A 25,072-nucleotide genomic window follows, 5' to 3' on the forward strand; every position below is an offset into this window, starting at 1 on the left:
CTAAAGGCCACATTTCAAGTATGTCAGTGTGGTGAAAAATGGCGGTAATCGGATTACTGCCACTTTTACAGCCCCCTGAAATGTAGAGTTACACACTGAAACGCTGTAAAAAAAAAAACACCTGTTTTTGTGTGAAGGAAATGTCCTTCAGACAAAAGCATTGTTGCATCTGGTAACAACATCTGTCAGTAATATCACATTCCTTTGGAGGCCAATGGGGAATAACTGAACGGTCAGCATGGCTCTAGATCATGCAAACCCTACCTGTTACTGAATGTTTACCTCATGCGGTTACAGCATTTGTGTTTGGAAATACAGACACATTCTAAATGAGGCTTAGAGTCTTGTTCAAAGAGCATTTTCCAATGGGATTGCACCATTGTACAGCGCTTCTGGGAATCAGGGCCTTAGTCACCAGATAACATCTCATCTGGACTAAGGACACTTAGCACATACTTCATGGTCTCATTCAGAGTTTGGAGGTATTGTCCTAATACATATTAGTAAACTCAAATACTGTTACTGTATGCCATAGACATGAAGTAACAGGAGGTTCCACATGATTTATTACCTGACATTATTATTTACCGCCTCATTGCAAGTCTTGCAGTGCAGGAAAATGTATGTTAAATGTGCCAGTAATTCCATGACTGACACTTTTACCACACTACTGGTTTGACAGTGGGAGTCACTGATTTACCTCCAGCCAAGTGTTGGGGGTAAATCAGACCCCACTGGCAAAATAATGCTGGTAATAACGGTAATCCCCTCCATGGAGTCCAATGGGAGTCCATGGAATGGGGATTTCACTGACGTTACTGCCACCTGTCAGGAAGCAGAAACAGTAGGTCAGTTTGCCGGTATCAAGACGGAATTGACGGCGGGATACCCGCAAACTAATAATGAGGCCCTTGGAGTTGGGTGGATCATTCCATTCATTTATTCCCCATTTGGAGTACGATTGGACTCTAGGGCCTGATTAAGAGTTTGGTGGTATCCCACCAGTAAATCTGGTGGGATACCACAAAATGGACATACCAGCACCTGGTCTGCCATGATCACCGGCAGATTACAGGTGCTAGTAAGGATAGGTAATTCCCCATTCCATGGAGTCACATAGGACTCCATGGGGGGAATGCTGGTATTACTGGCATCGGTAATACCAGTGCTGGTAATACCAGCAGCTCTTTGCCAGTGGGGTGGTTGACTTGCCTCCAGCTCTGGGCTAATCAGGCTCCCCATCCGACGCTGCCTGACCCTTAGGAGCTGCCGGTGCTGTGGGGAGTGGGCCTGTTGCTGGCGCAGGCTGCGCGGGAGGTAAGGGGTCTTGGTTTGCGGAAGCTGGAGCTCCCCTTTTTGTGGGAAGCAGGCTTGCTGCTGGTGCCAGCTCCAAGGGAGGTACGGGGTTACATGCCTCAGTGCTGGACGGTAGGTATGCTGGTGTGCCGGCAAGGCTATAACAGGAATACAGATGCACTTTTTGCCGTAACTGCATTATACATTATTGTGTCCCGTTAATAAAGAGTTGGTGCCTAAATTTGAAAATGTACAACTGTTTTTACATTCTCACTGTATTCCCATACAAAACTATTGAGATTTGACTCTTAAGGTTTCAGGAAGCCCCTTTCCATTCATAATGTGTTGACCATTTCAAAATGTCTTCATAAGAACGTTTTACCTAAAGTTGGTACTTTTTGTTGACAGAGTATTAAATGACACATTTATTTTGTTTGAAATTATTTAAATGATTGTGTTTTAAATGATTATAATTTTATATGGAGTGCAGTCACACGTACTTTCATTATTTTGGCATTACATTAAAATGAAATAAGCACTGCATAAATGCACACAGAACATGCAATGCAATACTCTGTTTTATTTCTGAAATCAATAAACATTTAGTCCATCTGTGTTAAACAAACATGTTTTAACGTGCCTTGGCAAGGCAACGTCTACTAGATGTCCTATCCCAGTTACGCAAGTGGCACGTTTTTTTTTTTTTGTTTTTGTTTTTTAAAATGCACACAAGCCCAGTGTGTGTGTTGACCTTTCTGCCTGTCGCTCTGCTTGCTCTTAGGAAGTGCAGGCTACGTACACAGATACTGCTCCGACACGGGACTTTGGCAACGGACGGACAACTCAACAACTATTTGGCGCGACCACTCGGAATGCTCGGAGAATAATCACTTCCAACAAAATGTGAGCACAGCCAGTTTCTCTTATGAGTAATGTTTTAATGTTCGTAAACCATTTTGAAATGTGGATGAATTGTGTTTGAATGCTCTGTGCGTGCGATGCTGCACAGATACTGTATAACAAAGAGTGAATGGATTAAGTGAGATTGGTGACATTATCCCAGAAGGGGCAAATGAACGCCTAACACGTTATAAATGGCATCATGAGGTTTACAAAAGTCATGTTTAATTATACTATCACGCATACACTAGATATAATATGTCATTATAATACGCAACCCATACACGCGAGTTGCTTCTTGTCTTAAAATATGAACGAGTTAATTTCGTCTTACAATGATCTCGGGTAGAAGAGACCCATTTGTGGCTTATCTGCCACTCCAGTGACGTAGGTCGAGTGAGTCCACCGGTGACAATGGGCCTCATTACGAGGTTGGGGGTAGCCTTGCCGGTAAAACTGGCAAGGCTACCTCCAAATTCGCATCCGGGTCCGACACCCACGAATGGGCAATAACCGGGCTATTCCAGCCCTGCCAGACCCGGTAATTGCCCTTTCGCGGTGCATCCAACATGCTGTGCTCGCGGGTGCCGCTCTGCCCGCCAGGTCAGACCTGGTGGGCTAACAGGCACCCGTGCGCACAGCTCGTAGTATGGCGGTACGGTACCAACGGTGCCAGTACCGCTACCAGCACTGTTGTTGCCTTACTGCCATACTTATAATGAGGCCAATCTAATCCTGTAGTCACACAAAGATGGCATGCGGCACAAGTTGAGAGCTTGAGAGGCTCCCTCTCTCTATTAAACACTTTACAGGTAGGTGAACCTAGTGGTACTTTTTTAAAAGTTGTATTTCTCATTTTCATAATTGTACAACAAGCTACGGTTCGTACTGTGAAAAAGATGAATACAGTGGACTTGATCTTCAGTTGCAAATACCCTTAACAGACCTGAGTCTGTGTGCATAAATGCATGCAGAGTTTTACCTACTCATTTTTTTTTTCTCTTGTATGTCATAGATGTTTTTCCCTCCATGGCATAGCAATGTCACATGTGGTTGCACTTCTTTGACAGTATCAGCACGTGTGAGGAATTGTCATGTGCCAAGGGTGCAAAGCCTTGGCTTGTTTGATTTTTATTAATAGCTACATTGATGCAGGTAATTCTGTCTCCAAAAAGGTGATCTACTGTTCAAATCCCTCTTTCGTCAGCTACATGCTAAATGCTTAATGTGATTGTTCTCTGCTGCATCTGTAGCCAGATCCGCAGTGCCTGCTCTGCCAGCGCAGAGAGCAGGTTCTGAGGGCACGGGTGTCCCCTGGATAGCTGCAATGATGGCCAAGTCTCTGCAGCACTGGGCAGCATTTAAGACATGCCCCTCTGTAGCACAACTATGATGAACATAAGTAACCCCTGATGGTGGCAGGATAAACTCGAAAATAAAGCTATGCCTGTATTTAGGCATCGTGCTACTTATGATCAAGGCCGTCACATTCAAATTGATATCAAGCATGCGTCAGCTCCTGGGAGTCAGTTCTTCTGTGGAAGGTGATGTGTACTCTTTGTCAGGGAACCTGAATGGCCATGCCTCCTCTTTAATATCTTCGTGAGGCCACTATCCTCAAAGGAGCACATCCATTCAAAAGGAGTAGCCTCACACCAGGGTGCTACATCTGTAATTACCTTTGTTCCTAATGGGAAGGGAAGCGGGTAGGATTAGAGTAGGCAGCAGGGCTAAGTTCATGGGAAGGTGACACCATTTTGTTTCTCTCTGCTTCTCTCTCTCCTTGCTATCCCCTCCACTTCCTCTGCAGCAGAGGATCTTGGGCATGATATCAGAAAGGCAAAGGCCACTTCTTTGAAGGACAATGATTGGACCACTATGGAAGGCTAGCTTTAGTCCAATCGTCCGGGGACTTGTACCTGCCCCTTCAACAGATGCACCCTGGACACCTGAGAAGAACTCACTGGACCTCAGTCTGTGGTGAAGAAGGAGCCATCCTAGGCTGAAGATAAATCTGCCCTCTACCCACTCTCATGGCACATTAGGGGGTGAACTTTTGTTGTGGGCCAGGACCTGCCAACCTGCACAGGAATCTCCTAAAGATGGAAGAGCAGACCTTCATCAGAACCATTCGGTCTTCAAGTCCCTCTGAGTGTGGGCCTCACAGTGTACAGAGGTCCAGACCAGCTGAAGCTCCTTGTTCTGCTGTATCAAACTGGTCATACTGGGTCACTGCAACTTGAAAGGTAAGTAGGACTGCAGTGTAAACAATCCAAACTATTGCTTACATTTCAAATCCACTCAATGTTGCATTGTGACCCAGCTGAGCTATCACCTTCTAGGCCCAAATCCACAGCTCAACACCGGGAAACGATAAGAACTGCTGAAGAGTCTCACAACTACTATGGCCAGGGGTTACAACCATGGCTCGACCCGGCTATCCCTTGAATAGGCACTGACCCGCACATCGGCACACCAAGATCACCATATCAATGACCGTAGCCCACTGACCTGAATCGCAGGAGCATCACACATTGACCCCTGCCAGTGGCTAAAGCCTGACTCAGATTGGGCCAACTGCAAGAGACCAAGGACTGCCCCGACCTGCATTGCTGAAAGCCACCATCAACCACACAGAGTGACCGCATTTGCCCCGGTGTGACGTCCGCTTGCTGCTTGGGCCCACATAACCCAACTGAGCTTGATCCACTTGCATCAACGTTTGATACTGGGTTCAACTTCGTTAACCCACCAAAGAACCAAAAACTAGGTACCATTTCACAAAAACTGCCCCTGGGTCCAGAGACAGTTAGGTCACCTCAGCACCTTCTTTCACCAAAGACATATCATTTCGTGATTGGTATTTGCTTATCACCCCTGTGTTCATGCTCAGAGGGCTACTTTCTTCAGGCTGTTGCTTCTGCTCTCTACTTACACAGAGATGGGTTTTTGTGCAGGGGTTTTCATTTGTGTCTATTGCAGATGGTGTCTTTAATTAATGTGCATGCATTTTTATAGAAACCTGATTGCACATTACTTTTGCACTGTGTGACTGTGTTGTTTGGGTTGCTACTGGATCACATTTGCACCCCTCTTAGGTACATAGCCTTCCCTCAGCTCATGTTACCAGAAAAAGTGAAGGAGGTATATCTCTTAACTGTTCACGTTGTACCTTTATGATTGTGCTGGGTTTTGGTTTATGAGGGCTGAGTGGGCCATTCTACCCCTACTCTTCCTTGTACTCCTTTGGAGCAGAAGCACTTTGTCACAGCATGTCGGGTACACCAATAGGGATTTGTTTGCTTCTCTCAGAGATGGCCCATGACCAACATTGTGTTTCAAATGCTATTTTTGTGTTCCTCTGCCACTGCTGTCATCAGTGTGAGCTGTGTACACTATGTGCCTTGTATGTTGTGTACCTGGTGGCTGGTGTGCTTTCTTCTTGGAACGGTTAATTGTCGGTTTTGTAGGTGGCCTCTAAAGGTCTGTTGGGCTTGAAAGATTAAGGGCCTCATTACACGGATGGCGGAGAACCATGGCGCTATTAGCGCCATGGTTCATGCTGGTAAAATACCGCCCCATTCCAAGGTTGGCGGGGCGGTAATTCCCCCTTCCACCATTGCCCTTCCCCATTCCCATTTTTGCCCCATAGGGCTCAATGGGAATGGGGAAGGCGCTAATTTGCGGTACCGTAATTAGCTCCCTGGGTCCTTTTGCGGGTTGGTTTTTAACGCCTGCAAAAAGCAGGCGTTAAATCCCCCAACCGGCAAAGGGACCTCATAGTAAGGCGGTAAGGATTTACCGTACCGGTATTTTACCGGTACCGGTAAATCCTTACCGCCATCCGTGTAATGAGGCCCTAAGTCTTCCTCAGTCAATAGTGGGGCCACACCGAGCCCTCCATTATCTAGTTTCTCACAGATGCTGTTAGCATGGTACACTTACCCGAGTTTGGTGGTATACCGGAATTATTAGAATAGTACTGAATGGAGTTACCATTACCACCACTTGGTCTGGTGGATTTACTGCCAGATTACAAGTGGTGTTAGGCAGACTTATGCCCCATTTTCTGGAGTCGATTGCACTCCCTGGGGATTTTGGTAGAATTACCACCTGTTGTAAATCTACCGGTGCTAATTCTGCCAATTTTAACAATTTTAAGATGGAACGTTGTAAGATTTACCTCCAACATGATGCTGGAGGTAAATCCTCTGCTCCAAGGCCAAACTTGGAATATGGCAGAGCGCTAAAAGTAGCAGTAATTCCATTACAGCCAATATTTTACCACTCCACTGTACTCGTAATGGGGGCCACTGTCTTCAACAAGGCTTATCAGTTTCCCTCTATTGCTGCCTAAACTCCTGACTTGGATGTACTGATGAAAATCCACCTGTGTCAGTTTGTATGCTATAGGGCACATGCTGTGCATCATCGGCAATTATAATGTTTTGGAGTAAGTACTGGTGCTGTTCCAAAAACTCATAGATAGGGATCATTCTGGTGCAATTAGGCTTGACATAAAGGTGCAGCCAGGGGTTGCAGGATGATGTTGTGAGTGGGTAAGTGTTCATGCAGGTTTTTTCTTTTGTGTGAACACCATTTCTGATTGGTAGGTAATGGCACTGTGGTTGAGTTGATTGGCATCATGTAAGCCACAGCTTCAAAGGTGGTATGGTCAGGATGGCACAGCCAGTGTGCTATCTGCCAATAGTTCTGTGACATCCAATGGCTAACGAAATGGGTCCATTGTAGCCTACAGGTATGTCTCCATCATGACTGCTGCAGATGTGAGGGATATGGAATTGGTTGTATGTGTCTCGAGTAGCATGCCCTCTAAGCTGGCCATGGTGGAAGAGTGTGGGTGGCATTATTATTGAGTGCAAAGGGTTGGCTTCTGTTGGTATTCATTAGCTCTGTTGTCACATTGCTAGTAGTTTGCAGCATGATGCATATTTGCAGATCCATGGTCAGTGTAATCAGTGTCAGAATGGAAATGAGGCACGGATTGTCTTTGATAGTAAGTGCATCCTAAGTGGGTGGCACAGCTGTGATGAACTCATGAGCAACTGTGGGTATGCAGTCTGCTCATATGTCCACAACTGCTTGCATAGCGTTACTGTCCATTTGTTTCTGTGTAGCTTGTAACAGTTGTGGATTAGGAATTTGTGAGCACTTACGTTTTGTTTTATAGAAACTCATGTGTAGGGCATATCCTTGATATTTTACAGTGTTGTTGTTCTAATGGATTGTACGTTTGGCCTCAGATTCGTCCATTCGTCCATTCAGGGAATGGCATCTGCTCATGTTTGAGACCAAAAGCCATACTGTTTGTGGGGCCATGACCTTCCTTGATTTTTGCTTCAGTAAACAAAGTGTGTCTATTAGTGCCTAAGACCTTGACATGGAAGGTAACTCCCTGCATGTGGGAAAGTGATATTTGAACATTTGTGTTTTCCCGTTTGTGGCCTTTTCCCTTAAAGCATAACTTGATGGATCTGAGGGGGAGACCCTTTCATGGTGGGCCCAGGGAGCTACATCCACAGCACAATAATTTGCTTGGGGGTGGTGCACCAAAGGAGGATCACATGGGGAAGGAAGCATCCTATTGGATTGGGGACAACTATTCCCGGGAGACACGGTATGCCCCCGCATCGATTACAAATTCCTCCTTTCTCCCCTCTAGCCAGGGCCAATGTGTTCTATTGTCAAATTAGTCAAAATAAGAAGCTTGATAAGACAGAAATACAAACCAAGTATTTTACATCTAGTTTGAAAAGAAGTGCTAAGAAGAAGAAGAAGACCGAGAATCCGAGGATCAGTTTGAAGGATCAGCGCAAGTGGTCTAGTTTCTCATGAGATGTCTTTGGCCAGAACAAAAGCAACAAACCAGCATAGGAGTTCAAAATGAGCACAGCTGAGATGCGAAGAGAGAGCAATCCTCCTCCACAGGAGGAAGGCCGGAAGCCGTCCATCGGGCGAGCTGGCAGGTGCCAAACAGGAAGCCGGACCAGAGAAAGAGGAGAGCAAAACCTGTTCTGAGATGGAAGATACTCCTGCGCTACTTCCATGATGAATCACTGGGCACCCCAGGCCCCGGCAAAGCACTTGCAAGGAAGATTGCGGAGCTGGGCAGAGTCAGATGTCTCTCCTCTTTCTCTGGTAGGGAAGAGTTACAAGTTGCTGGGATATGAGAACTGTGAATCTAAGAAGTGTATCCTTGTGAATTTCTGAGTGTTGTTTACCTTAAAGGATACAAGGCTCAGAAGCACAAAAGGATTGAAAGTAGAAGAAGTCTTGGGGAAAGGAACACAGCCCTGTCCTTGGATTCCTATACCAACGAACATTTTTTATTTCATCACTTTTTATTGCACGAGAGACTGGGAACGTTTCTGTTTATGTAACTACCATGAACAGGTTACTTTGGGAGGAGATCATCCTTGCACAATTGGTTTAAGTTGAATGTGTTAGGAGACAGAAGTAGGTGTTCGAGACACAAAAGTGACTGACTTTTTGGTTTTGACATCCTAATTTCTTTGACCCCTGTTAGCTTGAGGCCTTTTTCCAACCATTTTATGATTAATAAAAGTCTACACCCAAAAAGATGCCACCATTGAGTCCGAGCCTTACTTCTGCACCGTTACAGTAATCAAAATTGTAATTTTTTTTATTATTGACAAGGACAATTGTTGAATCTTTATTTTTGCACTGATCATTTTGTCCATTTCTTCAATCATGCAAATGTCTTTATATCTACTTCTCTAGGTGTAGTTCCTGGATTCTCACTCTCTGGTGTACCTGTTTCTACTTTCCAGTCCTGTGGTTCATTGTGAAGTGATACGTTTTCTGTCGATACTTCTATCTCATCTTCTTTTTGTTCTTGCCTTGGCAGTGCTGGTGTCATTCTCTGCTCAGTAGTCTCCTTTTTTTGAATGGACTGTCTATGAATGTTCTGTCCTCTGTGATAGGAATTATTTCTACATTCCACATTCTCCCGTTTTCATGCGGCGAGCATGCCCACCCTGCATATGAAGGCTAGAGTGGGGAGCTGACCAAATTGAACAAAACATTATTCATCCCCCAAAATGCTATTTTTATCCACAGTATGTTTCACTCTACCCATGTATTTAACAAATATTGCATAATAGTTTTCTTATTGTAGACCTAACATAGTAATCAGTTGATCTTACCCGCCAGCTGAACCTCAGAGTCTCAAAGGACCCCCAGTCCTACTCCGCACTTACCCCAGGGCCCTACACCCCTCACAAACTCAGTGCACTAGAAAATTAACCCTAGAGAGAGGCTTCTCTCTGCACTTACCCCAGTCTCCAACAACCTGGTCCACTTGTACCCACCCCCTGAGAACTTGCACGATCCGTACACACTGTGCTGAAGATCGGCTGTATGTTCTCCCTGTCTCAGTCCTTAATCGCACTTGTTAAAACTTCAGAATCGCTGTCAGGCCTATGTGCTGATCCTCAAACTGTTTAATGTATTTTACGCACTTACTCTGCCTTGCAGACTATTATCGTCTCAGAATTTCAAGGTCTCTGAGTGACTGTTGTTTTTCCCCCTGTTCCCACTCACCTTGAGCGGTTGAGCGCTTTGAAACACTTGCCTGTGTATAGGCACTTTATAAATAAACAATACCATACCATACCGTACTTGACCGATTAAATAGCTATTGAAATGAATACTTTTTGGTGTCCACTGAAAATCTCACCATGGAAAGTTTCTCCCACGGAAAATGTTTTCGCAGGTAATCACTTTGACTGAAGTCAAGCAATTTCCACAAACATTCTCGTACTGGATTTAAGAAGAGTAAATAACCCCAGTCGTGGACTTTGTGAGGAAGGATTTTTAGGAGTCAGACACATACAATCCTCCTCTCTGGAGGGATTTTCACATAGAACCTGCTTTACATTTTGAAGATGATGGCCAGCCCTCTAGCCAATGTAGCCTATTTTCTCAAAACCTGTGTAATCTAATAAAAACCATGTCTGCCCATATAGCATCAACATAATGTCTAAGGAAATAAACCATTTGTGTAAATGTTTGATTTGTGAGGGATATGCTGATGGCTCTGCCCAAACTGACAATAATTGCTTTCAAGGCATTCCTGAAAATTATTGATCTATTGAACATGTTTGATCAACTCAAATCTAACAAATGTCTCCCAAAATGTATTAGTTGTTCTCCAAAACAGTGATGAGGGTGTCCAGTTCTGCCTTCTACTCAGGCTAATATCTCAGGATCTGTATATGAGCTAATAATAATAATAATAATAATAATAATAATAATAATAATAATAATAACGATCAAATTACATCTTATGAAAATCTAACACATGACACATTTCTGGCAATGTTTTCATCTGAAGGGGGCTGATGATGGAATAAGGTCCCTGCATGATAGTTGAGTACACCATATTCTTTATCTTCAAACCTTTTCTACCAATAGTTGTAATCTTGGAAATGGTTGAGCAAACCAGCTCTAATCAATATTTATTGAAATACATTATTTTTTGTCAGTACTTTTAATGAGATGACATGTCCCAGTCGAAAGCAGCCTGACATATCAGGTCCTGTGTCTAACGAGTAGCTACAAACTTCTTTTTTTTGTAATGTTGATGAGGGAGGACAGTCCCCATCCTCCACCTCGACCCTTGGTGCCATATATTTCATGGCCTGTGTATAATCTAACAAATGAATCTGATTTATACCAGATATGTCAAATATCTAACACATGAAATACATGTTAATAATTGTTTGGGATAAGAGTGGCTGATGGAGAAATAGCCTCCCTCAAATTAATTGTGCACAGCTTGTCGCACCTTGAAACACTTGTGTCGCGCCTTGAAACACTTGTGTATAGGCGAGTTATAAATGATATATCATATCATATCATGTTCCTTCCATCCAAACACCTGTTTAGAGTTTTTTATTTGTATTTATAGTAGATGGAATGTTGAGAATCGTTGATCCAATTAGATCTAAAAGATATAGATTAAATGTAATAATGTGTGTTTTCAATGTAATTATGTGGGTAGCAGTCGCCCCTCGTACCCAGCTTAATACTTCAGGGAATGTGTGTGATATAACAAAATAACTGTCTAATCTTACTGCATCTAATACATCTAATTACATACATTTGTGTTCATATTCTGGCTGGGGGTGATGACAGAATAGGCCCTCTCAGATTAATTGTGTACAGGGAGATCCTTCAATCAGAACATTAGCCTTTAACATGTTTTTTTATTTTCAATAGTAGATCAAATGTTGAAAACGGTTGCTTAAACCAGATCTAATAATTTTCAGTTCCAATAAATGATTTACTGAAGAGAGGCAGCATATTCATTACCTGAAAACACCTGTTGAGAATATTCTGTTTGTACATTTAATGTTGAGAATGATTGATCCAACTAGATTTAACAAATACTTCTCAAAAAGAATAATTTCTTTGTCCAATCACAACTCCTATCCAGCCTGATACTTCAGGAAATGTGTATAAATTAACCAAAAAACGGACCGCTGTTGCGCAATGTTATGAAGTGAGCAGACCTCCGCCTCGCTACGCCCGCAGGCTCTTGGCGGGGCTATGGAGGATTCCTCAGATGGTCTTCTGAGCGGTACACCCCCTTTTGGCGCGGCCATTCCGCTGCGCGCTGATTCAGCACAGCCAGTTGGCCACAGCAGCCAGTTCGGCGTGCCCATTTTGGCGCGGGAGCCTTTCTGGGCGCGTCGATTCAGTGTGAGGGACGTTTGGTCGTCGCTGACATTGCAGCCACATCTAAACTCCCTCACGCCAAGTTCAAAAGAATAATTCTTTTGAAATGCAGCACGTTGGCAGGAAATGTTATCGTGTTGCATTTAAAAAGAATTGTGACTGTGGGTTGATGTAAACAGCGACGCCAAAAGAGGGTGTACCGCTCTTTCTGCTTATATTTCCCTTATATATTTTTTTTATTAAACTGTTGCATTATGATGGTTAAATATGTAACTTTTGCTGCCCCAGGTACAAGGGCAGTTTGGTCTTGTGGTTAACTTCCAAGCCTTACAATCCTGCAGGCCATGGTCCGTGGCTGAGCTAAAACGTTTTATTTTATTGTATTAGCAAAATATCCCATTATTTTTCTTTTACTGAGAAAATAAAGAAAGGTTCAGTTCATCCACAAACCATGGCCTGCATGACTGTGGGGTAGAGCACTTAATGCAAGGCCAATATCTCCATCAAATTTACAAATATGACAGCATATAAGAATGCAAGTGCCTGGAGGCTGTAAGCCCTGGGATGGACTATCAGGGAGGAGAGAGGTGGTAGTGGGGAGAGGGTTAGAGGTGGTAGTGGGCAGGTAGTGGGAGGAGAGAGGTGGTAGTGGGCAGGGGGCTAGAGGTGATAGTGGGCAGGGGGTGGAGAATAAAAGTGGTAGCTGGTAGGGGTGGGAGGAGAGGTGGTAGCTGGCAGGGGTAGGAGGAGAGAGCTTTTAGCTGGCAGGGGGAGGAGAGAGCTTTTAGCTGGCAGGGTGGAGGAGAGAAGTGGTGGCAGGCAGGGGGTGAAGAAGAGAGGTGGCATCTTGCAGGGAGTGGAGGAGAGAGCTGGTAGCTCGCAGAGGTGGAGGAGAGAAGTAATAGCTGGGAGGGGTGGGAGGAGAGGTGGTAGCTGGCAGGGGTAGGAGGAGAGAGCTTTTAGCTGGCAGGAGGAGGAGAGAGCTTTTAGCTGGCAGGGTGGAGGAGAGAAGTGGTAGCCGGCAGGGGGTGGAGAAGAGAGGTGGCATCTTGCAGGGAGTGGAGGGGAAAAGTGGTAGCTGGCAAGGGGTTAGAGGTGGTAGTGGACAGGTGGTGGGAGAAGAGAGGTGGTAGCTGGTAGGGGTGGAGGAGAGAAGTGGTAGCTGGGAGGGGTGGGAGGAGAGGTGGTAGCAGGCAGGGGTAGGAGGAGAGAGCTTTTAGCTGGCAGGGGGAGGCAAGAAGTGGTAATGGGCAGGGGGAGGAGAGAAGTGGTAGCTGGGAGGGGTGGGAGGAGAGGTGGTAGCTGGCAGGGGAAGGATGAGATAGCTTTTAGCTGGCGGGGGGAGGAGAGAAGTGGTAGCGGGCAGGGGGGAGGAGGTAAGTGGTAGCTGGGAGGGGTGGAAGGAGAGGTGATAGCTGGCAGGGGTAGGAGGAGAGAGGTGGCATCTTGCAGGGGGTGGAGGAGAGCGGTGGTAGCTGGCAGAGGGTTAGAGGTGGTAGTGGGCAAGTGGTGGGAGGAGAGAGGTGGTAGCTGGCAGGGGGTGGAGGAAAGAAATGGTAGCTGGGAGGGGTGGAAGGAGAGGTGGTAGCTGACAGGGGTAGGATGAGAAAGCTTTTAGCTGTCAGGGGGGGAGGAGCGAATTGGTAGCGGGCAGGGGGGAGGAGAGAAGTGGTAGCTGGGAGGGGTGGGAGGAGAGGCGGTAGCTGGCAGGGGTAGGAGGAGAGAGCTTTTAGCTGGCAGGGGGAGGAGAGAAGTGGTACCAGGCAGGGGGGAGGAGAGAAGTGGTAGCTAGAAGGGGTGGGAGGAGAGGTGGAAGCTGGCAGGGGTATGAGGAGAGAACTTTTAGCTGGTGGGGGGAGAGAAGGGGTAGTGGTCAGGGGGTGGAGGAGAGTGGTGGCACCTTACAGGGGGTGGAGGAGAGAGGTGGTAGCTGAAAGGGGGGTAAGAGGTGGTAGTGGGTAGGTGGTGGGAGGAGACAGGTGATAGTAGGTGTGGTAGGAGGAGGGATCTTTTAGCTGTCAGGGGGTGGAGGAGAGAGGTGGGCGCTGGCAGGGGGTGGGAGGAGAAAGGTGGTAGCTGGCGCAAGGGACAGGGTGTCCTCCAGCAGTTGGGATTGTGGTGCCGTAACACACAGCTGTGTCATATGTGACATCCCAATGCTATGCCTGTTATTGTGTAACCCCAGAAGCCACTATACCATGTCCCCGCCTACATTACATGTTTTTGGTTGTTACCTGGAAGCCAAAGGTCTGTTGACATGTTGTACTTTAGTGTGCTGCACTGACTGGGCTGTGACACAGTGTCTGAAGGCCTGAGCAAAAAACGTTCCCCAACTTGTCTCCAGGAGAATGACCGGCATACTTTCCAAGCGTGGCAAGCAGAAGTTTCTCCATGAGGGTTACCAGTATATCTTCGATAGGCACAGCACCGACCGGTCAAAGATATTCTGACGCTTTGAGGAAAAAGGTGAATGCAAACCACGCCTACACACGGCAACGCTGGATGACCAGGTGTTGCGCAGGACGTATGAGCATAGCCATGGCAGTGATGGCGCAAAAGGCGAAGTGTGCCGCATCCTATCAGGGATCAAGGAGTGGGTGGTGGGGACAGTGGAGTCGACAGTGTCGATCATCAATGGAGCCCTCCAATGGACATCAACAGCCATGCAAGGGAAGATGCCAAGGAAGGACGCAATTCGCAAGGTGATCCAGAGGTGTCGCAATGCAACCCACGGGGTACCACCTCAACCACAACACAGAGCGGCGATCAGGATACCAGAAGCCTACAGGGTCTACCATGCCACATCGAATCAGCCGGAACGCTTTCTCCTTTGGGATTCGGGGGAGAATGATGAGAAATGCATTCTCATATTTACCACCTCTAACCCCCTGCCAGCAACCACCTCTCTCCTCCACCCCCTGCAAGATGCCACCTCTCTCCTCCAGCCCCTGCCCACTACCACCTCTCTCCTCCGACCACCTGCCCACTACCACCTCTAACCCCCTGCCAGCTACTACCTCTCTCCTCCACCCCCTGCAAGATGCCACCTCTCTCCTCCACACCCTGCCAGTTAAAAGCTCTCTCCTCGTAAAATAAAAACAATGGGATATTTTGCAAATACAATAAAATAAAAAGCTTTAGAACAGCCACTAACCATGGCCTGCAAGATTTGAACTTAACCACAAGACCAATCTGCCTTTGCGCCGGGGTCAGCAAAAGTTCATATTTAACCGTCATAAGCAACAGTCTAATAAGAAGAAAATATACAAGAGAGAAATATGAGGAGAAAGAGCGGTACGCCCTATTTTGGCGTCGCTGTTTACATCAACTCACAGCCACAATTCTTTTCAAATGCAACACGATAAAATTTCCTGCCAACTTGCTGCAGATGAAAAGAATTATTCTTTTGAATTTGGTGTGAGGGAGTTCCAAACGTCCCTCGCGTCAAATCGATGGCGCCAAAAAGGCTTCTGCACCAAAATGGGCGCACCGAACTGGCCGCCGCGCCAAAGCGGTCGAAGCTCTCTCCTCCTATCCCTGCCAGCTACCACCTCTCCTCTCACCCCTCCCAGCTACCACTTCTCTCCTCCACCCCCTGCCCACTACCACCTCTCTCCTCCCACCACCTGCCCACTACCACCTCTAACCCTCTGCCAGCTACCACCGCTCCTCCCACCACTCCCAGCTACCACTTCTCTCCTCCCACCCCCTGCCAGCTACCACCTCTCTCCTCCCACCACCTGCCCACTACCACCTCTAACCCCCTGCTAGCTACCACCTCTCTCCTCCACCCCCTGCAAGATGCAACCTCTCTACCCTCCACCCCCTGCCCACTACCACCTCTCCTCTCACCCCTCCCAGCTACCACTTCTCTCCTCCACCCCTGCCAGCTACCACCTACCCTCTCACCCCTCCCAGCTACCACTTCTCTCCTCCACCCCTGCCCACTACCACCTCTCTCCTCCCACCACCTGCCCACTACCACCTCTAACCCCCTGCCAGCTACCACCTCTCCTCCCACCACTCCCAGCTACAACTTCTCTCCTCCACCCCTGCCAGCTACCACCTCTCTCCTCCCACCACCTGCCAACTACCACCTCTAACCCCCTGGTAGCTACCACCTCTCTCCTCCACCCCCTGCAAGATGCAACCTCTCTCCTCCACCCCCTGCCCACTACCACTTCTCTCCTCCCCCCGTGCCAGCTAAAGGCTCTCTCCTCCCCCCTGCCAGCTAAAAGCTCTCTCCTCCTACCCCTGCCAGCTACCACCTCTTCTCCCACCCCTCCCAGCTACCTCTTCTCTCCTCCACCCCTGCCAGCTACAACCTCTCCTCTCACCCCTCCCAGCTACCACTTCTCTCCTCCACCGCATGCCCACTACCACCTCTGACCCCCCGTCCCCACTACCACCTCTCTCCTCCCTGATAGTCCATCCCATGGCTTACAGCCTCCAGGCACTCGCATTCTTATATGCTGTCATATTTGTAAATTTGATGGAGATATTGGCCTTGCATTAAGTTCTGTACCCACCAGTCTTGCAGGCCATGGTTTGTGGATAAACTGAACCTTTCTTTATTTTTTCCGTAAAATAAAAATAATGGGATATTTTGCAAATACAATAAAATAAAAAGCTTTAGCTCAGCCACGAACCATGGCCTGCAAGATTGTGAGGCGTGGAACTTAACCAAAAGACCAAACTGCCCTTGTGCCTGGGGCAAAAATGTTAAATATTTCACCGCCATGATGCAATAGTGTAATAAAAAAAAAATGCATTAGAGCATTTCACAATGAAAAAGACTGAATCCTCCCCTGTGAGACTTTGAAAAAAAGAATAAAAGATAAATAATGCCACCTCTCTCCTCCGGAAAAAAAAACAGTAATGAGACTATCCCGTGCCAAAAGATAAGAATAGAACATAAATAATGTCACCACTCTCCTCAGGAAAAATACTGTAATGAGACTGTCCCGCGCCAAAAGATCCCCGCGTCCAGAAGTCGCAGCGCCGAAACGGTCGCAGCGAATCGGCCTGCGCCAAACTGGCCGCGCCTAATCGTCCTGCTCTGCTTCTGAGTCATTGAGGGATTGCAAAGGGATGCGATTTGTGGGAAGGTGACTCTGAGAATCGCACTGTTGCCTTTATTCATAAAAGATCCCTCGGTCTTAGAGTCATCCCCAATCAACAGATCCCCACAGCAGAGCTACTGACAGTCAAATTACATATTTCACCCAACCAAACCGGCACCCTGCATCTCATCTATAGGCCACCAGGACCTGCCACCACCTTTGCAGAGGATATTACATCCATCCTGGCAGATAAAATTAAGACCAATTCACAAATGATCCTATTAGGGGATTTCAATCTGGGTTTCCAAGACCCCAATTACCTCAAAGCACTATATATTGCAGGTACCCTAACTAACTTAGGCTTCTCCCATTGCATCCTTGAACCTACCCATAACAACTGGAGAACCCTCGATTGGGTGGTTGACCTAAACTGCAGTATCAACCTAGTGGCAAGCTCACCCTCCGCTTGGTCTGACCGTCATACAATTACCTTCAACATTACAGCCAAAGACCAATACTCTAGACAAGACATTGCACCTCCAATTTGTACAAGAAATAAAAGAGACATAACAAGGGAGAAACTACTCCCCCTCCTCCTACCCGTATTAACAAAAGCCTCACTGTCATGTATGGACCCTGCAGTCCTAGTGGGTACCTACACTGACACCATTCTCAAAGAGATGGACTCTATTGCCCCCATTAAATCATGGAAACCTAAAACTTGTGCGCACCTTAACTCGTGGTTCACGCCTCAATTGAGAGTGCTACGCAAAGAAAAAACAAACTCTGAAGCAAGCTGGAAAAGTCACCCCTCTGATGCCAACAAGGGCAGCCTCATTATAGCATCCCTTAATTATAAAGAGGCAATCTTCCAAGCGAAAAAAGATACTTTCAACAAGTGTATACTGCAAGCTGAATCCAATACCAAAGAGCGTTTCAAGATACTCAAATAACTTGAAACTCCAACCACGCATCTTGACACCTGTAGCAAAGACAGTACATGGTGCTCTAAAATACAAAAAGCACTCTTTGACAAAATCTCAACACTCTAATCCAAAATCAATGGCAAAAAAGTAGCCTTCAGTCCAACTCGCAGCCTAATTCCCCCTTTGGAAAAACTACCCATATCCTTCACACCCATAAACCCTTCAGCTTTTCACCTCTAACTATCTCAGAGGTAGAAAACATAATCAACAAACTTAAACCCTCCGATTACCAGGGTGACACATTCCCAGCTCCCATGAACTAGCTCTGTTCATCACTTCCCTAATAAACACTTCATTCAGCACATGCATCGTCCCCGATAACCTCATGGATGCATGGGTTGTCCCCTTCTCAGAATACTGTCCTTAGACACGAGTATACCCACTAATTACAGGTCCATCACCACCATGCCTTTCTTTCTCGCTTAAAATTCTGGACCGAGATGCATATTTGCAGATCCAGGACTATCTGGAATCTACTAATATCCTTGCCCTGAGACAATCTTGCTTCCTTCCCAGGCACGGAACTGAAACTGCCCTCATAGATTTAAAAACTCCAATTGAGGATCTGAAAGATAACAGAAAGCTCACCCTCCTATTACTATTAGACTTATCGGCAGCTTTTGATTTGGTGAACCATCAAATTCTCTGCCCAAATCTTAAAATCAGCAGCCTACGTTTCAGACAAAGCCACCACCTGGATTAGAACATTTTTGGCCAATAGATCTTTGAGGGTCTTCTCCCCTTCTGCTGCCGCTGAACCATGTCCCCGCTGAACCATCTCCAGTACTGTGCGGGGTCCCTCAAGGATCTTTCTTCTCACCTACACTCTACAACGTGTTCACAAAACCGCTCTTTGATATTCTTGACTCTCTGGGTGTCACCTAAACTAATTACACAGATGACACCCAGATACTCATCCCCATCACTGGAGACCACATTGTGGACACAAAAGCCTTAAACAATGTTTATCAGATCATTCAGGTTTTGATGGCACAACACAAGCTCTGTCTTAACAATAATAAGACGGAGCTCCTCATCCTGGGCTCCCATCACTGATTTAGCAGATTAGACCCTATCTTCAAAACTTTTATCATTAATGGCAACACCATCAAGGTTTCCAACGATACTAAAACCTTAGGCATCTATCTTGACTCCACTTTACCTCTCACCAGACAAACTAATGCTGTTATCTCAGCATCTGCTTACACGTGTAAACTCATCACAGCCTTCCGCCCATTCCTTACCACAGATAACTGCATCATCCTTGCCAGGAACCTCGTTATGTCGAAATTGGACTATTGCAATGCCCACTGTTTAGGGACTAGTCAACAAAACCTAAGGAAGTTCCAGGTCACCCAAAACAACACCATCAGGGCTGTTTTAAATATTCAGAGGAACCAGCACATATCGGACACCAGACGCAACCTACGTTGGCTCTCAGTAGCCCAAAGAGTATCCCTTAAAACTCTTTCTCTCATGCACAAATACCTGGCCAACCAGGCTCCTAGCTACCTGGTGAGCCGGTTCACACCACTCACCTCCAGCCATCCTCAGCGAGTAGCCCAAGCTCACTGTCTCTCTCTCTCTCTACCTAGGTTCAAACTACAGAAATCGGGTGGGGTCAGTTTCCTGATCCTTGCCACCAAATTGTGGAATTCGCTTCCCAACCCACTCAGATCAGAATCCTCCTTCTACTCCTTCAAGAGCAAAGCCAAATTGTGGCTCATCTCTCAAGCCACCCACAACCTCCACCATGCATCGCAATGCGTTAAAGCAACTACAAATGACCACGTACTCTTGATTTAACTGTCCATGTAATCTGAATGTAAATATATTGTAAATTTCTTGTAAGTATTTTGGAAAGTATACTATGTCTGTTTGATCTACTGTTCTCGATGATTGTTATGTCACTGTAACCTGAGATATGCGCCCAGATGCCTTCAGTCTAGGCGCGCTATACAAATGAAGAAATACAAATACAAATACTGTCCATGCTGATCCGGTCGGTGTGGGAGGGGGGTTTGGGGCTCCCAATTGTCATAAAATACTATTGGGCATACCAACTGGTGACAGTGAAAGAATGGGTATATGACAACCAGGCGGCCTCCCATAAACATGTGGAGGGGAATATGATGGGGAACTACCCGCCAGCGGTAATGCTATACAGAGACCTGTGTAAATGGAGCCTGCTGCATCCAGGGCACTGCACTATCCAGGCCTAGTCCTTGCCCCTCACCAGAATGGGTTGAAGAGAAGTGGTAACGATGGAGGTATACATCAGGGTTAATAAAGACCTCCCGAAGGTGGGGTAGAAAATCTAACAAACTAGATGGGCCATAGTGGGCATGCAACAGCTGAAACACATTATGGAGCAGAAGCATTGGGCCCCCTTCCTTCACTTGCAGGCTTCTTATGGTTTTCACAATAGGGATTGTTTCACCTACTCACGACTGCAAAATGCTTTGAGACATGAGGGTAGGGATGAATTGGACCTCACCGTTGGAGGCAAACCTGTTAGAGGGGAGACCACCTGGGAAGGTAGTAACAACACTTCATCAAGTGATCAACACATTTTCTACAATGCCCCTGAGCAAGCTGAAGGATCTTTGGGTGAGCGACCTGCAGGATATAGAAGATGAGGACTGGGTGGGTGTGTTGTGATCAGCAAGGGAGTCCTGGCTGTCCAGCAAACTACGGCTTATTCAGTTCAAAATATTATATAGGGTGCACTACACAATGGCTAAGCTTCATAAGATCGGGAGGGCAGGGGATCCTAATTGCGTTGTGGCACAGAGGTGGGCTCCTTCTACCATACTATATGGCCCTGTCCTAGGATACAGCACTATTGGGTAGTGGTTAAAGAAGGTCCTGGGGAAACCATTACCGGATTGCCGGAAGTTCTGCCTGCTACACATGTGTGGGGATTCCGACTTTTCCTGCAAAGAGTTGTGTCTTAGCAAAACAGCGTTGATGGTGGCCAAGAGAGACATAGCGGCAGGTTGAGGTGGCACAGTAGCCTTGACGGTTTACTCATGGCAGGAAGGAATAGACTGTTGCTGTCAGCTAGAACTGGGAGTGTTCAGAGATAGGGGATTCCCACTGAAGCATGATAAAATCTGGTGGAAATGGCAGGATGCAAACTGAGATTGTATTTTAGTTAGGGGGCTCCGGTGGGTTGGAGGAGGAGGGAGGGGAAGCAGGCAGTCAGATGGTATGAAGGATGAATAATCTGCCGTCCGCAGAAACGAAATATCTCAGCCTTCTCTCCAAAGCAGGGGAACTTTAACAGTAGGGGGCAGCGCTTTGAGAGGGATTTGAGATCTGTGATCCACAAATGAGAAACAACACTGGGGGTGGGGGGGCCGTATTTTGCTCCATTTGGGCTGCAGTGAATGATGATTCTCTTCATTGAAAGGTGTCAGAATGTCATAATCTGCAAGGAGGTAATTGATTTTCTCCAGCAGTCTGCTGGATTCCCTTGGTGTGCAAGGGCGTGATGGTCCAGGCAGTTCTAAAATAAAGAAAAGTGAACTTGGGCCCGATTTGAGGGTGCATGGCATTGGGTGATTGAATGTGGAATCGATCTTAGCAGTCATTGCACATTCAGGGGGTTCAGAGACTGGGCCCATCCCAACTTCCTGACACCACCTTAATGGTAAGACTGATTCTGATTTATGGCCTGGTAGCCCTCCAAACCCAGGTCGGGGGAGGTCACTGTTCCCCCTTGATAGAGTCAAGCCCCTGACCCTGTCACAGTTGTCACTTTTGCAAGGTAAATTATAGGTGTACATCAATAACACGGCTGTAGGATATAGGAAGGAACAAAGGACCTGCCATGTGCAGGAAGAATGGAGCCATTGTGGACTGTGTTTTTGTGTGAAGCCTTTTTTGGAAAGCATGAGTAAAGGTGATTCATCAAGCCCCATTGACCGATGGATGATTCATGGACTCTAGAGGTTTTCCTGTAGAAAGGAAATTATCACTTGTAGGGTTGAAGCCTGGAGATGTGCTCATGGAGAAACTTACATTCAACTCTAGTGTTGGATTGATTGTGGCCATTTTCTATGGGCCAAAAAACTGCATCTCGCTATCTAAGAAGTATAGGTTATCCACATTGTTCCAAGGATAACACACTGAACCTGTTAGATTCTAGGTATTTACTCATACATAGAAACACGTTTACTTGTTGTAATGATCAAGGTTCTGCTCCCAGTAAGAAAGCATCACCTATCACGTAAATCATTGATGTTTATATGGATTGATGTATAGAAGATCTGTCCCCCGGTGGAATCTGGGATTGTTTTCAGGGAGAACATTTATGGTTCCCTTGTAGGAAGTAGGGGTTCTGGGAATACACCCATGGACAAAGAGCATGTCAAATGTAGAAAATATGTGTTTGTGGGATTTGCTGATGCCAAAAACACCTTTATCTGTAGACAGAATGGGCTCAGGGAATCCGCACAGGGATAGATAACCTGTCATTAAAAAGTCATTCACAGCTATACAAACACAAGTTATTGTGATGTTGGAATAATAATAATAATTTAGCATTTATATTGCGCTACAAACCCTCAGGTATCTGAGCACTGCCTATTATTATTATTATTATTATTGTGTGGTGCTCATTTATTGACCTCAGAAAGATGAAAGGCTGAGTGTGGCCCTGCTGGGATTTGAACCTTAGTCAGCAGGCTCTGCACAGATGTCAATTTAAGCACTTTACTCGCTGTGCCTTCGGACCGACTTGGAAGATTTGGTTCTGGTGCCTAGCAAAGAGGTGGAAAGGCGGTTACCTATAGAAAGGATTTCTTTTGGAGAGTGGACTCAGGATAATCTGCTTGTTACTTGTGGGTGGGATAACTTTCAGGGATTCACCAGAGACAGAGAAATTGGCCACCTGCAGAAAGGTTGTGGGGATTTTGAAAGCGGTCGGAAGCTGTGAGGAACAAACTGGGAGAATGGCAATAAACTTAATGGGTCTCATTACGACTCAGGCGGTAAGGGGTTTACGGCGGCGTAAACAGCGCCGACCCTTACCGCCTGATTCCGAGGTCCCTTAGCGCCATGGAGGTTTTAACACCTGCTTTTAGCAGGTGTTAAAATCCATGGCGCTAAGGGACCTTGATGTTAATTACGCCACCGTAATTTACGGTGGCGTAATTAACGCCTTCCCCACTCCCATTATGCCCTATGGGGCAAAAATGGGAATGGGGAAGGGTAAATGGGGATTGGGGACTTACCGCCCCGCCAACCTCGGAATGGGGCGGTAAGTCCGCCAACCACCATGGTGTAAACATAGTTTACGCCATGGTGGTAAAGGTACGACCCAGGCGGTAACTTACCGCCTGGGTCGTAATGAGGCCCAATGACTCAAGCTGAGCTTCTGCAACACCCAATTCACCAGTCATTGATATGAACTGGCCAAACGCCCCTGCAAAGTACCCCTATCTTATTCATGGGCAGCAAAGAACGAGCTCAAGTTCACGGCCAGATGTGTCATTTGATTAATGACCTACAATTACAATGGAGTTGAGAAATCAAAACACGCACATAGATTAATGTAATCAACAGGGAATATATTCTTTCACCTGTAGGAAGGATGCATTTGGGTATTCACTCAGCAAGGGATATACAATGGAATGACCTGTTCTGTGTCTTTGACCAAGGACAGGCAGCATGCCACCTGTAGTAAGAACAAGTTCTCATGGGGTCACGCAAAGTTATAAAAAAAAATCAACTATAGAAAAGGTGGATTCCATGAGTTCAAATGGCTGGAGAAACTGTTGCTGGTATGAAGGATGAATAATCTGCCGTCCACAGAAAAGAAATATCTCAGCCTTCTCTCCAAAGCAGGGGAACTTTAACTGTAGGAAAGATGGTCATCTGGGGATGCACTCAGGGAATGTAGAAACGTCACATGTCTGGAAGGATGGTTTCTGCTTTCAAAGCCTATAAAATAGCTTGGAGTTTTAATAACCTGCCACAGACATGTGTATTCAGCCTAGAGAATACAGGTTCAAAGCTTGGCAAATCCAACTGAGCTTTTCGCCAATTTGAGGTATATATATTAACTACAATGTCTACAAACAACAACTATTATCACAGGACTTAGAAGCGTTAGGAACCTGGCAGGATACACTACACCAAAACATTGTTTTTAATCTAGTAGCAGAGAACCTCTCAAAACATTAGAGCCATCTGAAATGAGCACATAGGTAAATAGCTGCCCATCTCTCAGGCTGGAAGGTCCAAAGTACTTTCACAGGGATACACACGCTCCCCCTTGAAGACAGGATGGGTTGAAGTGGTTAGCCAAGAGATGCAGAGCATTTCACCTACATTGCAGGTTGGGCTCAGTGGATCAGAGTAGGTATACAAAGTGTGTCACCTCAAATAGTGGACAGCTCCAAAAAGACTCGGAAAGGACAAAGGAGTTAAGAAAGAAACAAAAAGTCTACTCTCTGAGAGTTGATGGGTTCAAGAGCTATGCCCAGCAACATAGGTTCTGTCAATGGAATCTCAATTAATATCAGTATAATTTCTAGGACCAAATGGGTTTAGGAAATTTGGCACAGGGATCGAGATTCAATTTCAACACCACTAACTCAACACCCAACACTTTAAAGGCGTAGTGATAGGAAATGACCAATCTAACACTTCTCGGCCTCTTTCTGGAAGCCTTAGAGTGGGGTGGTTGGTTTTACCTGATCATCCATTCTTTGTCCCCTCTCTAAAGGTGGCAACTCTTTAAGTGATTTTGGATGGCAGGCCAATGCAATACCTGGATCATTATGGCAAACATTCTTCTAGAGGTAAAGTGTTCGGTACACTGCACACTCTGCCCTTGTGCTCTCTCTGAGAGATCTCATCCATGGGCTAGGTGCACACTCGATTTCCACACATATCCCCTTTTACCAATCAACACCCCATTGGTAGGACACCCCCTCATCTGAGGTGTGTACTGAGGGTTGTCCCGCTCTACTCCCTGGCCACTTCTTTTCATGACTCCCCCTTTCGTTATCTATTGGGATAACTCTCCATGCACTTCTCTAGTTCAATCTAATTACGGAAGCATTGTATTATCCTGATAACAGTTCTTAATTA

At 46.2% G+C, this 25,072-nt stretch overlaps 1 protein-coding gene across 1 annotated transcript in view; it reads left to right on the forward strand.

Moving 5' to 3' along the window:
• Positions 1-25,072, forward strand: part of GLP2R (glucagon like peptide 2 receptor) — a 1,432,227-nt gene that overhangs the window by 651,034 nt on the left and 756,121 nt on the right. The window contains exon 4 of the mRNA XM_069654470.1: positions 2,078-2,199. Within this exon, the coding sequence (XP_069510571.1) occupies positions 2,078-2,199 (122 nt within the window). The remainder of the gene's footprint in view (positions 1-2,077; positions 2,200-25,072) is intronic.

The sequence above is a fragment of the Ambystoma mexicanum genome, chromosome 3q (assembly GCF_040938575.1).
Source record: "Ambystoma mexicanum isolate Mex_15411 chromosome 3q, UKY_AmexF1_1, whole genome shotgun sequence".
In the NCBI taxonomy this organism is placed as follows: Eukaryota; Metazoa; Chordata; class Amphibia; order Caudata; family Ambystomatidae; genus Ambystoma; species Ambystoma mexicanum.